General features: G+C 42.5%; 1 protein-coding gene and 1 pseudogene across 1 annotated transcript in view; both read right to left on the bottom strand.

The window, feature by feature from the left end:
• LRRC63 (leucine rich repeat containing 63) overlaps positions 1–17,302 on the bottom strand; it is a 113,180-nt gene that overhangs the window by 57,175 nt on the left and 38,703 nt on the right. Inside the window, exon 6 of the mRNA XM_036298927.1 lies at positions 4,915–5,051. Coding sequence (XP_036154820.1) covers positions 4,915–5,051 — 137 coding nt within the window. The remainder of the gene's footprint in view (positions 1–4,914; positions 5,052–17,302) is intronic.
• LOC118649662 lies at positions 9,168–16,767 on the bottom strand (annotated as a pseudogene).

Raw genomic sequence — 17,302 nt, 5'->3', positions numbered from 1 at the left:
TGATGGCCTGCTCACTCCAAACTGCCCCCCCACTGTCCTGATCACCTCCAACTGACCCCCACTGATGGCCTGCTTGCCCCCAACTGGCCCCCCTACTGGTCTGCTTACCCCCAACGGCCCCACCCCCCACCAACCTGATCATCCACAACTGCCCTCCCCTCTTGGCCTCTAACTGCCTCTACCTTGGCCCCACCACCATGGCTTTGTCCAGAAGAATGTCCGGAAGGTCTCGTGAAGGTCTCCCAGTCTAATTAGCATATTACCCTTTTATTAGTATAGAGGCCTGGTGCACAGGTGGGGGCCGGCTGGTTTGCCCTGAAGGGTGTCCTGGATCAGGGTGGGGGTTCTCTTTGGGGGTGGGGCAGCCTGGGCAAAGGGCCTGAGGTGGTTTGCAGGCTGACCATGCCCCCATGGGGTAAGGGTCCCCACTGGGGGTCATGGCCAGCGTGGGTGAGGGGCTGAGGGCTGTTTTCAAGCTGGCCACACCCCCTTCAGGATGGGGGTACTTGCTGGAGTGCCTGGCCAGCCTGGGTGAGGGGCTGAAGGCTGTTTTCAGGCAGGCCACAACCCGTTCAGGATGGGGGTCTTCACTGGGGTGCCTGGCCAGCCTGCGTAAGGGACTGATGGCTGTTTATAGGCTGGCCAAGACCCCAGCGGGGACCCTCACCCCATGAGGGTGTGTCCATCCTGGGTGAGGGGCCGATGGAAGTTTTTAGGCTGGCCATGGCTTCTGCGGGCTGGAAGCAGGTATCTGGGATTTTATTTATCTTCTATAGTTGAAACTTTGTAGCCTTGAGCAGAGCCCACAGTCAGCCAGGGCAGGCAGGAAGCTTGGCTTCCTCCATCACCAGGGGCAACACAAGCCTCCTGTTTGCTCCAGCTCTGTGGCCACTACCATCTTGGTTGGGTTTATTTGCATACTCACTCCTGATTGGCTTGTGGGTGTGGCTTGTTAGTGTAGCGGAGGTATGGTCAATTTGCATGTTTCTCTTTTATTAGATAAGATATTCACCTCTTGCTCCTTCTCACTATTAATGCGGCTCATTCACACTCAATTACATTTGGATCAAATGTCATCTCTTCCAGGGAATCAACTCTGACTCTCCAGATTGAGTTACATGCCACTGTTTGGAATTTTACATAGTGCATCTCCATTATTTTACTTTCTGTAATTGTGTGCAATTGTCTGCCTTCCTCTTAGGTGGTGATCAACTAGGGAGCACACAATAGATACTTCATAAACATTTACTGGATTAATTACAAAAATAAAAACATAATATTTAAAATATATCAGTGCTATTGCTTGTAACAGTAATGAGATCCAACTACATAATTGGTTCAGTGCATTTAACTCAATTTTATCCAGTTACAGCACCCTTAGTCCTGCCATTCTATGTTGGATATTCTTTACTGGAAAGCTAAAGTTCTGACAATAACCTTTAAATATAAAGAATTCAGCACCTCATCCCGCACTGTATGTTTCCTCTGTGTGAGTTTACATTTAACAGCTCTGCAAATGAACATTTTTACCTATGTCAGAGCTTACTCTAAGTCTTCTCTGAGGTTCAATAAAGTTAATCCCCATAACAATTATAATTATATTATTATTCCCATAATTCCAATTATGTTTTTTATACTTGGCTTCAATATGCTGTCAATCATCCCTTGATATGCATACATATCCAATGGCATTTAATAAAATTGTACTGCTTTATTTTTGAAACACTAATATTTTTGAAAAATAGCTCCTTAAAACTTTTTTTTAATAATGGTTTTTCAATTATAGTTGGCATAAAATGTTGTATTAGTTTCAGGTGTACAACACAGTGATTGAACATTATTGAATAATGTTCAACTTACTAAGTGACCACCCTGATAAATCTAGTACCTATCTGACACTATTCATAGTTATTACAATACTAGAGGCCTGGTGCATAAAATTCATGCACTCAGTGGGGGGAGGGTATCCCTCAGCCTGATCTGCACCCTCTCGCAGTCTGGGAGCCCTGCGATTGATTGCCCCACAGAGGGAGGCCCCACCCACCCGCCTGTAGGTGGCCTGGGCCTCTGTCTTTGGGTGATCATGGGGTGGTGGCGGGGCCCGCCGACCAATCACATCGCACCTGCCTTGGCTGGCCTGGCATCAGTGCATATTATAGCATGGTCATCCGGGTGGTCGTTCTGCTCTTCAGCCATTCAGTTGAAATGCATATTACGCTTTTATTATTATAGACTAGAGGCCCGGTGCATGAAATTTGTGCACTGGGGGGTGGGGCTCCCTCAGCCCGGGGTGGGGCTCCCTCAGCCCAACCTGCCCCTCTCAGAGTCCGGGAGCCCTCAGTGGATGTCCTACTGATGGCCACAGTTTGGCAGCAGAGGATCGGAGCAGGTGTCCCCTGTGTGTGTGTGTGTGTGTGTGTGTGTGTGTGTGTGTGTGTGTGTGTGTGTGTCTGCTGGGGGCCTGCCTCATGCAGGCTTGGAGCAGGCACCCCTCTGTGTTGATCTCTCAGGCTCCTGGCCTCCACTGCATGTTGTTCTCTCCCTTGAGCTGTGGCCAGGGTGGGGTGCTGCCTGCAGGCTGCACTTTCCTGCTCACGGATTGCCATGATGACCCAGGAGCAGGCCTACCTGGGGGCTGTCTGCAGGCCGCACTTTCCTGCTCTCGGATCGCCATGGTGACCCAGGAGCAGGCTCACCTTGGGTCTGCCTACAGGCCGCACTTTCGTGCTCTGGGATCTCCACAGTGACCCAGGAGCAGGCCTTTCTAGGTGCTGCCTGCAGGCTGCACTTTCCTGCTCTCAGACTGCCATGGGGTCCCAGCTGGCAGCGGGGCTTAGGCAGCACACGGGGGTCTCGGCTGGGGGCAGGGCTTAGGCGGCGCTAAGCCCCGCTGCCCAGGGCCACACACGGGGCCCAGATGGCAGCTTGCAGGCCCTGCCTGCAGTATGCAAATTAGCCGCCATCTTTGTTGGCGGTTAATTTGCATATTGCGCTGATTAGCCAATGTGAGGCGTAGCAAAGGTACAGTCAATTACCATCTTTGGCTATTATTAAATAGGATTATTGACTATGTATTTACATCCTTAGGACTATTCTATAACTACTAATTTGTACTTCTTAATCACTTCATCTTTTTCTTTCAAAAATGTTTTTATTAATTTTTAGAGAGAGAGAAAGGGAGAGAAATAGACAGATAGAAACATCACTGAGAGAAACATCATTGATTGGCTGCCTCCTGCATGCCCCCTACTGGGGATGAAGACCACAACCCGGGCATATGCCCTGACAGGAATCAACCCAGTTACTTCTTTGTTCCTGGGCCAGGCTGTTTATCTTTTTCGCTCATTCCCCCAGCTCCCTGCCATCTTTCACTCAGTCCCTCAACCACCTTTTCTCCGGCAACCACCAGTTTTTTTTCTGTGTCTATGAATCTGTTTCAATGTTGTTTCTTTATGTTGTACTTTAGATTGCACATATCAGTGAAATCATATGGTATTTGTATTTTTCTGAATGACTTATTGTACTAAGTATAATACCCTCTAGGTATTCGGTTGAATCTTACCATGCTGTCGCAAATGGTAAGATTTCATTTTTTTTATGGCTGAGTAATATTCCATTGTATATGAATATTATCCACTTGTCTATTGATGGACACTTGGGTTGCTTCCGTAGCTTGGCTATCTATACTAATATAAGGGTAATATGCTAATTAGACCAGACATATTCCAGACATCCATCCTGACATGGCCAGGGGTGTCGCCAGCCTGCAAATGGCCATCAGCCCCTTGCCCAGGTACGCCCCACCCCCAGCAGGGACCCTCACCCCGATGGGGGCATGGCCAGCCTGCAAACGGACATCAGCCCCTCATCCAGGCTGGCCATGGCCCCCAGCGGAGACCTCCACCCAAATGAGGGCATGGCCAGCCTGCAAACGACCCTCAGCTCTTCACCCTGATCAGGGGCGTGGCCAGCTGCAAACCCCCCAGCCTCTCACCCAGGCCAGCAATGCCCCCAGCAAGAACCCCCACCCTGATGGGGGTGTGGTCGGCCTGCAAACCCCTGGGGGCCCCTCGCCCAGGCCGGCTCTGGCCCCCAGTGGGGACCCCCGCACCTCAATTGGGGGTGTGGCTGGCCTGTAAACTGCCCCAGGCCCCTTGCTCAGGCTGGCACTGCCCCCCAGTGGGGACCCCCATCCTGATCGGGTCGTGGCCAGCCTGCAAACCACCCAGGCCCCTTGCCCAGGCCATCCCCACCCCCCAATGGAACCCCCACCCTGATCCAGGACCCCCTTCAGGGCAGATCCGCCAGCCCCCACCCATGCACCAGGCCTCTATCTATACTAATGAAAGGGTAATATGCTAATTAGACCAGACATCCTTCAGGACAAAGCTGGGGACAAGGCAGAGGCAGTTAGGGGTGATCAGGCCGGCAGGCAAGAGCAGTTAGGGGGAATCAGGCCAGCAGGAGAGAGCAGTTAGGAGGATCAGGCTGGTAGGAGAGAGCAGTTAGGGGGATCAGACTGGCAGGGGAGAGCAGTTAGGGATCAGGTCTGCAGGCAGGCAAGCAATTAGGAGCCAGCGGTCCCGGGTTGCAAGAGTGATCCCGGATTGGAGAGGGTGCAGGCCGGGCTGAGGGACACCCCTCCCCCCCCTGCACGAATTTTGTACACCGGGCCTTTAGTTGACTAATTTCTTGGTTCATAGATTAGGAAATTGAGGCCGAGAAAGGTTAATTGGCATCTGGCTAGTAGGATTATTTTTAACACAGCAATGAAAAACAAGTCAGTTAATTGGAAAAGAATAAGAATTATTAAAGAGCTGAAAAGTTGCTATCTGTTTTCAAAAGGGGAATTGATCCTTTTCTATGTCATAAGCTCTTTATTTTCTATTTATAATATCAAATTATCAACCTTACCCAAGAGGAAGAGTCGTAATCAAATTAAAGGCAATGTTGAAAACTCTAAGGAGCTTAAGTTGTTGAATATCAGAAGGGATTGTTCTGATAGGATTATTTCTCAGGATCAGAACTTGTAAATGTTTAAGACAATATATCTGAGGAACAGAAAAAAGAAACAAACATAAGTAGAATAATAAAGTATGCAAATTCCTATTCCATTTTAAAAACGCTTTGAATTAATGTAGTAGAATCAGTACAATAACATTAATTGTCTGTATCGCATATATCTAGTACCTTTGGAAGCCTTCAAAATGACTGACCAGCATACTATGCATGATATGTAAAATAGTGCTGTACACATATCCCTTGATTCAGGAATGGTCCTTTTCTAAATGAGAAAGTCATCCTATCTGATCAACCTATGGTTTCATAAGAAGCAAGTATGCAAAGAAGAAGTGAGGAAAGAGATATATGCAGAAATATAAGGTAACTGACCTTCGTAATCAATGAGGTGGCAGCTATTATAACCAGCTTGTTTCATATACACTGATTTTTCATATGAAATTTAATAGTAGAATATACCATTTAAACCTATATGGTCTTTGCTTGATTAATATATTTCTTGCCCTCTGGTGAATCATAACAAGATCTTACATTAGCTATCTTTAACATTAAAGGAAACCTTTTTATAATCATAAAAATCTACAATTGGTGGAATAGAATCATGCTCATTCTTGCAACCAGAAGTTAAATCCTTCAACTTTGTTTTTCCTTTTCAAGATGGCTTTGGCTATTTGGAGTAATTTCCTTATAAACTCTCAGACCAGCTTCTCAAATTCTATAAAATAGGTCAGTTGTAATTTTCATAGGGATTGCAATAAATCTGAAGATCAATTTGAGAGCAGTGCCATCTTAAAAATATTAAGTCTTCAGATCCATGAATATAGGATGTCTTGTCATCTGAGTATACGTTTCCTTTAACTTAACAATATTCTGTAGTTTTCACAGTATAAGTTTTGTACTTTTGTTAAACTTTCTCCCAAGTATTTTACTCTTTTTCATGTAAATAAAATTTCTTTCTTATTTTATTGTCAGGATTGTTTGTTGCTATTTTGTAGAAATACAATTGATTTTTGTACACTACAACTTTGCTGAACTCAATTCTAATATATTTTTTAGTGAATCCCTTCGGATTTCTATATATAAGACCATGCCATCTACAGGTAGAGAAAGCTTACTTCCTTTTAAACCTGGATGTTTTTTATTTCTCTTTCTTGCCTTGGCTAGAAAGTCCCGTACAATGTCAAATACAAAGTGGAAAGAGTACTAGTATACATCTTCATCTGGTTCCTGATCTTAGGAGGAAAATGTTGAGTCTTTCACCATTAAATATGATATAAGCTGTGGTTTTTTTGTAGATATCCTTTATAAATTTGCAGACATCCACCTCTATTTCTAGATATTGAATGTTTTTATCATAAAGGATGTTGGATTTTGTAAGTTAGTTTCTGTCTCTATTGAGATAATTGCATAATTTTCCCCCTTTATTATGTTAAAACGGTGTATCACATTGATTGATTTTTATATGTTTACCCAACCTTGCATTCCTAGAATAAATAGCACTTGGTCATGCTGTAAAATGTTTGCTAGCATTTTGTTGAGGATTTTTGCATCTATATTCATAAAAGATATTGTTCTGTAGTTTGTTTTTCTTTCCATATCTTTGTCCAGTTTTGGTATCAGCATATTACTGGTTTTCTAGTTTGAATTGGTTTTTTCCTTCTCTTCTATTTTTTTGGAGGAATTTTTAAAGGATTGGTGTTAATTCTTCTTAAGATGTATAGTAAAAATCACCAATGAAGCTTTCTGGTCCTGGACTTTTCTTTGTGGAAAGTTTTAAAATTACTATTGAACTTTTCCCTTTTTATAGAGCCATTCAGGTTTTCTATTTTTTCTTGAGTCCATTCTTGTGTTTATCTAGGTATATGTCCATTTTATCAAAGTAATTTAGTTGGTTGGTTTACAGTTAAATGTAGTATTCTCTTAGAATCTTTTTTATTTCTGTGAGGTTGGTAGTAATGTTCCATCTTTCATCCTTAATTTTAGTATTTTGGGTCTTCTTTTTCTTTGGTCAGTCTATTGAAGGTTAGTCCATTTTGTTGATTTCTTTAAGTATCAACTCTTGGTTTTGTTTATTTTTCTCTGTTTTTCTATTCTTAATTTCACAAATTTTTGTCTCATTTTTATTACTTCCTTCTCTATTCTTTCTTTAGGTTTAGTTTGCTCTTTGTTTTTATAATGGCTTAAGATAGAATATTAGGTTATTAATTTTTCTTTTTTAAATAAAAGTATTTATAGCTATAAATTCCCCTCTGAGCACTGGTGTAAAGGCATCCCATAAATTTTGGTATGTTGTCTCTTCATTTGCAGTCATCTTAAAGTACTTTCAAATTTCCCTTTTGATTTTTTAATTGAATCATTGGTTATTTAATAATGTGTTGCTTAATTTTCATATATTTCCAAATTTCTTTCAGTTACTGATTTTTAATTACATTTCACTGTGGCAAAAAACATATTTTCTGTGATTTTTCAATTGTTTTAAGTGTATGAGACTTATTTTATGGTCTATCCTGGAAAACGTTCTATGTGAATTTGAGAATTATGTATTATTCTGCTATTGGTTGAAGTGTCCCATAGATTTCTGTTAGGTCTAAGTGATTATAGTGTTGTTCACGTCTTCTATTTCTTTGTTAATCTTCTGCTTAGTGTTCTATGCATTTTTGAAAGTGGGGCATTGAAATTTATAAGTATTATTGTTGAATTCTAATTTTTTCATTCAATTCTTTCAGTTGTATTCTATGGCCATGTACACAGGTATGTATGTATGTATGTATGTATGTATATGTGTGAATATATGTATATATAATTATATTATCCTGATAGATTGACAAAATCCCCTTTTTAATCTCTAGTAACTTATTTTGTTTTAAAATTTATTTTATCTGATATTAGTACAGTCACTCCAGCTTTCTTATGGTTGCTGTTTGCATGTTATATTTTTTCATATTTTTGCCTCTGACCTCTTTGTATCTTTTGCTCTTAAGTGTATCTTTGGATTGCTTGATGTATTTACATTTAATGTTATTATTGGCATGCTGGATTTAAATCACCATTTTACATATAGTACAAACAGTTTTCTATATGTAATTTTCCATTTGTTCTTTCTTTACTGCCTTCATTTGCATCAAATGAGTATTTGCTAGTACAATATTTTAATTCCTTTAATAACTATTTTCACCATATTCTTTCGAGTTATTCTCTTAGCCATTGTTTTAGGGATTGTAATATATATATCTTAACTTATGAGAATATACTTCAGATTTATATTAACTTAATTCCAGTGAGATAAGGAAATGGTCCTAAATAGCTCTATTGCCTGTTCCTTCCTTTTTGCACTGTAGTTGTTATATGTACTACATCCATATATGTTATAGACCTAACAATACATTATTATTTTTAAAAATGCTAATTTTTTCTTAAATACTTATGCAGAGATGATTTTAGAATTTAGGAATGCACCAGAATTATGAAATGATGATCTCATCTTGGAGGGCTTAAAAAGCAAATCTCAAGAAAGATTACCATCTTTTAATAGAGTTTAAAAAAATAATAACAAGATAGCAGATAAATTGTGATAAAAAACAATAACATGAGAAGACACCCAAGTGCATAATACATAGGTGGAAGGAGAATATTTATCCTTCTGGAACCATTACTATCAGCAACATAGAGAAGAAACACTGTCCTAAAAGGAGACATAGAAGCAACTATTAAGTGATGAAAGGTGAGCCAAATTACCTACACAGAAGGGAGGAAAAGTAAACCAAATGTATGGGAAAGTTCTGGGGCAAGAGCTTATTAGCTGGTCTGCAAAAAGATTCAAGAAAAATGCCCCAATTTTAGACATGTTATATATTGAACACTAAAAATGAAAAACGAACATTTAGAAAATTATTTTAAATTAATTTAATTGCTGAATGCCTCTTTGGCTAGTATTTGAAGGGTCATTATTTAGTCCTACAACTGATGCATTTTGCCATGTTCTCACCTTTTAATTTACAAACCTCTTAAAAGTCTTATTTCCTCTGTTGAACATTGTTCTTTTACATATTCTAAATGAACCCTTTGCTTTAATCACACAAGATAATGTTGGAAAGTATAAATATTTTAGAGATTTTGTAAAATGTATTAATTTTTCTTGTTATGAAATTATTTCTAACAGTTTCTAAAGACATGGTCACAGCTACCTGAAGCATGTTTTCCTCGCTCATCTCATCACCAAGATCACTGCCAAGTGCTTCCAAACTTATGGTTGGTGTGAAAGCTGTCTTGGTGGCTCCTAATGCTGTTGTTGCTGCTGCTTTTCAAAGTAGCCTTCTCTTCTCTTCCATAGCTCTTTTGAGGTAAGATGTCTTCTGACTTGATGTCTGTGGAATATCTTGAGATATATTTTTGCAACTGCCTTACATACTGAGCTGAATAGCCCTGCAGAGATCTGCTTCTTCATCTTCCATATCAATTTGTTGGTGACTTAGTATCAAAGCTCACTGCAAATCTCCCTCATCTTTAACATTCCTGACTCATCATTTGCTTCTAAGACTCACCCCAGATCTGTTTTCTAGATTCTGTTCTTTTAGTTGTACTAACTCTTTCTTCTCCAATAAGTTTTGGTCAATGCATCTGTTGGACCCCAACATTTGCAGGAGTTGTTCAGCTTTACCATCTGGAAGATCACCCTTAACAACAAATATAGAATAATCTCCTGTTGTAATTGGGCCAAGAAAAGTGCACGGTATGTATCTGATATTAATTCTAGACCCGTCAAGAGAGAATTAAAGTTGAACCACTGTTTTTCTAATTTTTTTTAACTGTAAACCAATGTTTTCTATAATTGTATACAAATGACCTTTCCGTTATGAGATTGATCTTAAACCTTTGATATGCTGGACTGTTAAACAGGATTAGTTGTAAAACCCAAACTGTCAAGGCATTGCTTATAACTTGAATAGAGAAAAACCACTATCATCCATTTTTCCAGAAGGCTGCTATAAAAATGTGCTATAGTATTCACTAATAATGCCTTCTTCTGCCATTCTTCTCTCTTCTCCATCTAGCTGATGTGCAATAGAAGATAATTCCACAGGGCTAAAATATTCTCCTTGCAATAGATTATTCAAGCAATATTGAGCACACAGTGAGCCTTCTTGTTCCTCATTGAAGATCAACAATACATTATTATAATTAATTATTACTGTTTATGTGTTTTAAATAATCTGAGATTTGAAAAGGAGATGGAGTCTATATCTATACAGTTTGTTATATTAACATTCTTGTTTACCATTTCTGCTTCTACCTTTTTTGTGTGTCTAAAACTATTTTAATAGACTCTGTCTTCTACTTAAGTCTACCATCTTGAATTTTCCAGGAAACTTGTAACAATTTCAATCACCACATTTATGCCAGCCTCTGGTCTTCTATTGATTGCATTTACACTATGCTGATAACAAGTTATCATTAGCCTACCCTTAGTACAGCCCTTCTAAGCCTGGATATTACCATCCTGGTTGGAATATTTTATCTATCCTATATAATAAAACCCTAATATGCAAATTGACCAAACGATGGAATGACAGGTCACTGATGCGCACTGACCACCAGGGGGCAGACACTCAACACAGGAGCTGCCTCATTGTGGTTAGTGAACTCCCAAAGGGGGAGCGCCACTCAGCCAGAAGCCGAGCTCACGGCTAGAGAGTGCAGCGGCGGTGGTGGGAGCCTCTCCCGCCTCCACTGTAGGTGAGTGGTAAGGAGTGAGGGGTCCTGGACTGCAAGAGGGACCCCCCCACCCCCCAGTGCACGAATTTTGTGCACTGGGCCTCTAGTAGCTATATAACACAGATCTGTATGTTAATGGCAAGTTCTATTGATTTCTATCCCTTTAAAAAGTGGGCACTTTAAATTTTACATTTGAAGAGCGCTTATTTATTCATTCTTCTTTAGTGGATAGAGTATGCTTGGCAGATACAAGGCCTCATCTACAACTATTTAGAAAAAAAGTTAAAATTAACCTGAAGAAAAAAGACCCCTATATTCCTTGGAAATTCTTGTCAATTTGTCCTAGTCAAATTTATAAAAGAGTTGTTATATATTAGAAAAGAAAAAAAAAAAAACTTGTAGTGAAAGTAAAAATACATTATTACAGAGAAATTATGGAAAATAAATTTTTAATTCTATATAGTATTTTAAATAGAAAAGAAGTCAATTTGCTAAAAAATCAATTCACTAAAAGTCAATATTCTGGAAGTTAATTCACAAAACAACCAATCACCCAATGACCAATAAAGAATTGTATAAAGACACAGCGAACATAATCTGTCATAATTACTTGTAATGACCCATTTATTTAAAATGACAATGAGGCTTTTAGAGAAGATGGCAGTGTAAGTAAATGCGATACTTGCCACCTCCCACAATCACATCAAAATTAACAACTAAAATACAGAACAACCATCATTCAGTGCTGAGGGCAAGTAGTAAACACTTGGTTCAATTTTGTCAGCTGAAACTCAGAGTGAAGGCAAAGCTGTGCCCTGAGGGTGGACCCAGTCAAGAGATTGGACACCACTCAGTCTGACTTTCCCACCCAGTGTTAAGGGGATTGATCTCATGATATCACCAGGAATTCAAGGTCCACCCAGATGTGATGTAACTTCCTGTAATTCGAGTATATAATAAATTGCTTCTGATGCTGGTGTGCTCTCTCTGTCCCTCCATGAGAGGGCAGACACCACACCCAGTCCAAGCTTTTAATCTAATTTTGTGTCTGTCCAATTCATTTTTCTTTCTTTTTTTTTAAATATATTTTTATTGATTTCTTACAGAGAGGAAGGGAGAGGGATAGAGAGTTAGAAACATCGATGAGAGAGAAACATTGATCAGCTGCCTCCTGCACCCCCCTCTACTGGGGATGTGCCTGCAATCAAGGTACATGTGCTTGACTGGAATCGAACCTGGGACCCTTCAGTCCACAGGCCGATGCCCTATCCCATGGGTCTTCAAACTACGGCCCACGGGCCACATGCGGCCCACCAAAAACATTTATCTGGCCCGCCGAGTGTTTTTGCCGCCACTGCCTGTTGCTCAGCAGCCGACTCGACCCAGCCTGCAGTGCGCATGTGTGGAATGTGCGCCGCACTCTCCGACTCCCCTCCTTCTCTCTGTCTCTCACTCCTCCTCTCAGCCTCTGGTGTGATCGGAGGAGTCACGAGCTTGCCTGTGCAGAGCCTGCTGCTGCCTGAGGACCGAGGTAAGAACAAGTTAGGATTTTTTTTGAAGTTAGGAGGTCTATTTTTTTTTTCATTAACCATGCACTCAAAATGGCAACCATCTTTGGCAGCACGTATGTCTGTGAACAGACTTTTTCCAGAATGAAACATCTGAAATCTCCAACCAGATCTAGACTAACTGATGCACACTTGAATCACTTGTTACGACTAGCAGTGACAAATATGGAACTGGACATTGACCATCTCATTACCCAAAAGCAGGCCCATAGTTCCCATTGAAATACTGGTAAGTTTGTTGATTCAACTTTACTTGTTCTTCATTTTAAATATTGTATTTGTTCCCGTTTTGTTTTTTTACTTCAAAATAAGATATGTGCAGTGTGCATAGGAATTTGTTCATAGTTTTTTTTTTAAACTATAGTCGGGCCTTCCAACGGTCTGAGGGACAGTGAACTGGCCCCCTGTTTAAAAAGTTTGAGGACCCCTGCTCTATCCACTGAGCCAAACTGGTTAGGGCCAATTCATTTTTCTTTAATCCCAAAAGCGCCTCCTTACTTATACCAACCTGTTCACATCTCTCTTTCCTTGCAGGACTCAGAGAAGAGACGCTCCCCTCCCCCCATATATCTGGTTCCCATCATGGGGCAAGTTGGAGGTGAGGCATTTTAAAGGGATCGCTCCAGAGATCGCAGCCACCACAGATAGGAACAAGGCAGGGAGCGGATTGCTACAAAATGTTATTAACTGGGTGTATAAAACTGGGGAGGTCAAGAGACTCAGGAGTCTCCACTCTATTTGAGCTTTAAAAAAGCTACAGCGTGTCCTCTCGAGTTCTGTGTGCTGTCTGTGTATTATCGCTTTATTTTTGGCTTAATCTGGTCTTTTATTTAATTTTAAAAAAATATATTTCATTGATTTTTTTTATAGAGAGGAAGAAAGAGGGATAGCAAGTTAGAAACATCCATCAGCTGCCTCCTGCACACTCCCTAACGGGTATGTGCCTGCAACCAAGGTACATGCCGGAAATTGAACCTGGGACCCTTGAGTTCACAGGCTGACGCTCTACCCACTGAGCCAAACCAGTTAGGGCTTAATCCGGTGTTTTAGAAGCATGCCTTTGGTTTCAATTGGAAAGGGTAAATCGGCTAATTGCTGGGGTTTTTCTTCGCGAGAAAGCGAGCGGGCGATTGCCCCGCCTTCCCCCAGTGCCTGACTCAAAAACCGCACCTGGTATTTCTCCGCGTTTTTGAGCCTCCCGCTGCCAGGGCAGCCTGGCAGGGTTGGGGGAGTTGGGTCCCCCGCCCCAAGAGGCTGGCGTTCATGGCCCGAATTTCAACAGTTTCTTTTTCCAAAGAGAAACAAAGATGCCTTTTTGAAATCCCACCTGGGCCGCGAGGTCGGGGCTGGTGGCTAGAAGACAATGGAGGAGAATTTGCATATTAAATCGCTGGTTTGAGGTCCCACAGCTACCGGCACTTTCTCAAGAATGCAGGCATTGGTCTGAATTTCACTTGTAAAATGTCTGCAGTATAAGATTTTGTTTGTTTAAAATGTACTGTCATTATTATGTCTGAATTTTTGTCTCGCCGTAAAAAAGTGTTTAGGATTAAAGTTAAGATTTAAAGAGTTATATAATTCTAGTGAGTTTTCAAGCTAAATCTAGTTAGAAAGGAGGATTAATTCTGTAATTTAACCAAGTGTAATGATAAGCAAGTTATCTTTTTTAAACAAAGTGTGCTAGGGGTAGGGGCCTGACAAAAAAGAATTACTAAGTAAACTGAGGGGCAGGGACCATGGGAGAGAAAAATTGCTAATTATCCCGCTAGGAAAGCAATGTGTTATGATTGAACCCAGCCAGGTGTGACCCTGCTCGTAAATTTTATGTAAACTTTTTACCCTGCCAGTACCAGGAATGGCTAATGACCTGCTTTGTAGTTTTTTTCTTTTTTTAAAAAAAATACTTTGTAGTGTTGCAGATAAAAGGTCTTGCTGTACTCTTGGTCTGCACTGCAAGCTGTGGGCTCTTATGGGAAGGACACGGCTAGCAGTCAGCTGGTCAGCTTAATAAAGGCTCTTAAAATTTAAATTCTGAGTCGGTGGTCTATCTCGCTGAGCTAACCCATAACATTTGGAGGCCCGCAGCGAGATCCCCGGCAGGGGTGAGAGGGACCCCTTATTTAGGGCAGGAGGCTCTCCCCCAGCAGGGGTGAGAGGGACCCCTTATTTAGGGCAGGAGGCTCTCCCCCAGCAGGGGTGAGAGGGACCCCCTATTTAAGGCAGGAGGCTCTCCCCCACTTGTCGCCGGGCACTCAGCGAGATACCCCACACCTGTGGAGAATGACTACCAAGGAGGCCTCCAGTCCACCCAAAAACTTTCAATTCGGAAACCGAGCCACCTGGACTCTCAAGAGAGGTAAGGACCGGTCGTCAAACAGGAATTGGGACGTCCCACGGAAGGACCTATACGGAGGGCTGGACGCAGCGGTACTCCTGGTCCTGACCCACGGCCACGACAGTGGCCGGGGTCCCTGGTTCATGCGGCTGTAGGCTGCACTGGGTTTGTCAGTCTGGTATTTGTTTGTTTTGGTGTTTATTGTCAAAAAATTGTCTGCTTCTGTGTGTACCCTGCTGCAATGTTTTTTGAAAATTTTCAGGACTTCAAGGAGCAAGCTGCAGGTTCCGGGCAACCTTAGGTTGCATTTGGCTGATTTATTTTGTCTTTGTTCTTTGTTGTCTTTGTCTTTGTCAAATGGGATAGGGTCAGTCATCTTCGTCGACCCCCTATCAGTCAGGCCCACTCCGAGTGAGTGGAAGGGGAGCTTGATCACCTCCCGGGAAGCTTTAGAGCTCTCTCAGGAATTGGAAAATTGTTAGGAATTGGGTGGATTGTTTAAACTCTGAGTGAATGTCTGGTGAAAGTGTGTGAGTGTGGAGGGAGGGGGCCTGCCCTCTCCTCTCCTTTGTGTGGCTCCATGACTTCAGTCAGGCGGGCATCTGCATGAGGATCTGTAAAAACAGGTCACCCCCTTCCTTGTCTGTCTCTCGCCACCAATCATCATGGGGTCGGGACAAAGTTTGTGTGGGACTAGCCAAATTACTACAGAGAAGGGGGACTGGATACAGCTCCAGCCTGGGCTAGGCTACTAAGAAAGTGTAAATCATTACTGGTCTGTGTGAAGTAAAAGCTACTTTGATTTATTCTACTTTCTATTGATACGCTTGGCTGAACGTTTGGGCTGGCCCCTTAATGGTCTTTCAAAAGCCTCTTGCAGCTGCGAGAATTATTTTTTTTCTCAGAGTCTTTTGCTCACTATTAAAGGGGAATCAGCCCACTTAGCTAATAAAGATTTCTATCAGTTGCTCTAACCTAGGTTGTAAATTTACTGTATTAAACTGAAGTTCTAGGGTAGATTTAAAGGTTATAATGTTAATGCTTTTGATTTACAGCGATTCTGTAAATGGGAGTGGCCCACTTTCCAGGAGGGGTGGCCGGATGCAGGGTCTTTTGATCTGACCACTGCCTACCGGGTCCATTATGTCATATACGGCCGCCCAGGGCATCCTGATCAAATTCCTTATATTCAGGTTTGGATTGACATATTGTCCAAGAAACCCCGGTAGATGAGGGCTTGCCTCCAGAGGGGAAAATTGGGATAGAGACAGACAATTTTTTGGCCGGGCCCAAGAAGGGAAAGGCTCCCCCGGTCCTTCAGGGAGAGCAGGAGGAACCCATTAGCCAGCTGCCCCCCTATGGTCCCCAGGTATCGGATCTGGATGAGCCCCGGCCTCAGGCCCAGGCCATGCCACCAGTTCTTGACCCGGAGCCCCTGCCTCCCCCGATGCCAATTGTCTTCCCTCCGCACCCACTGACGGGAGGGGCTTTGTCGTCCTTCAACCCCTTCAGTCCATCCCATACTAGACAGGGACAGCGTATGGAGGGAGAGAGAGATAGGGGGAGAACCTGCAGGACCCTGTGACATCTGCCAGTCCTGCAGTTCCTATGTTGCCACTACGGCAGGCTGGCCCTCTAGATCTGGGGCCAGACGGGCAGCCCTCTGGGGATGCAAGGCGGATAGAGACGCTATTCCCCAGCTCCAGACTAGATTGGGGAGTGAATGATCAAAGAAGGGGGGGCTGGATGCCTGAGCTGCCTGCAGTGTCCCTAAAAAAAGCAGCAGCAGCAGCAAGAAAGTAGAGAACAGCAGAAATTTACCTGACATTAGAGCTGCCCCGCTGCTGCTGCCCAGTGAAAAATGAATGTTTTACAACAAGCAATACAAGACTTAGGCCTTTGGCTTGCAGGCTACAGCAGTTAAGCCAGAAGCCAGTGACTAGTACTAGCCTTCCTACAGCCCCAGAAAGAGTAGCAAGCCTGAGATCTATGAAAGCTGCAGATAGAGCTAGTAAAAGCTCCCTGCTTGCAAATGTTCTGAAAGGGTTTAGTACCTGTTGCTGCTGGAAGAGGAGGGGCTGATACCCCTTCCAGTACACTCTCTTCAAAGAGGCCTGGTTGCTGCTCTGCCATAAAGGGGACTTGTGGGAAGACAAGGAAAGCAGGGCCCTGTAACTAATAAACAAAGTTAAGAAAAGGGCACTCTCCCTGGACCTGGGAGTCATCAGGACTTTGAAATTCTCCAAGAGAGGAGAAGTCTGACTCAGAGACTAGCCGAAACCTCGTTGGGTTAGGAGGACCAGAGGCTGCATATTGAACTTATAGACTGCAATTTGCTAGACAGAGGTCCAAGCCCAGTTGTATAGGGGTTAAGCTACCTGTATACTGTCTTACAGGCCTGTGTGGCCATGCCCATGTCAGGGGTGGCACAAAACCTCAACTGTAGGAAACTGGGGAAGGCCTGTCTAGAACAGAGGGGGTTAGTAAAGTAGTGAATACTGGCCCTCTGTTACAGGAATTACAGACCCTGTGAGGTCCTGTGACATGTAAGACCCTATAAGGAAATAAAGCTCCTTTAGTCCATTCTGAGAGAACAAGTCAAATAAGGGGAGCCCTACAACAGGGAACAGCTATACCTATCTACTTAATTATAGACACATTGTAAATT

The sequence above is a fragment of the Myotis myotis genome, unplaced genomic scaffold (assembly GCF_014108235.1).
Source record: "Myotis myotis isolate mMyoMyo1 unplaced genomic scaffold, mMyoMyo1.p scaffold_m19_p_3, whole genome shotgun sequence".
NCBI lineage: Eukaryota > Metazoa > Chordata > Mammalia > Chiroptera > Vespertilionidae > Myotis > Myotis myotis.
Note: the sequence above shows the minus strand (reverse complement) of the source record. Positions and strands in the feature narration are given on the sequence as shown.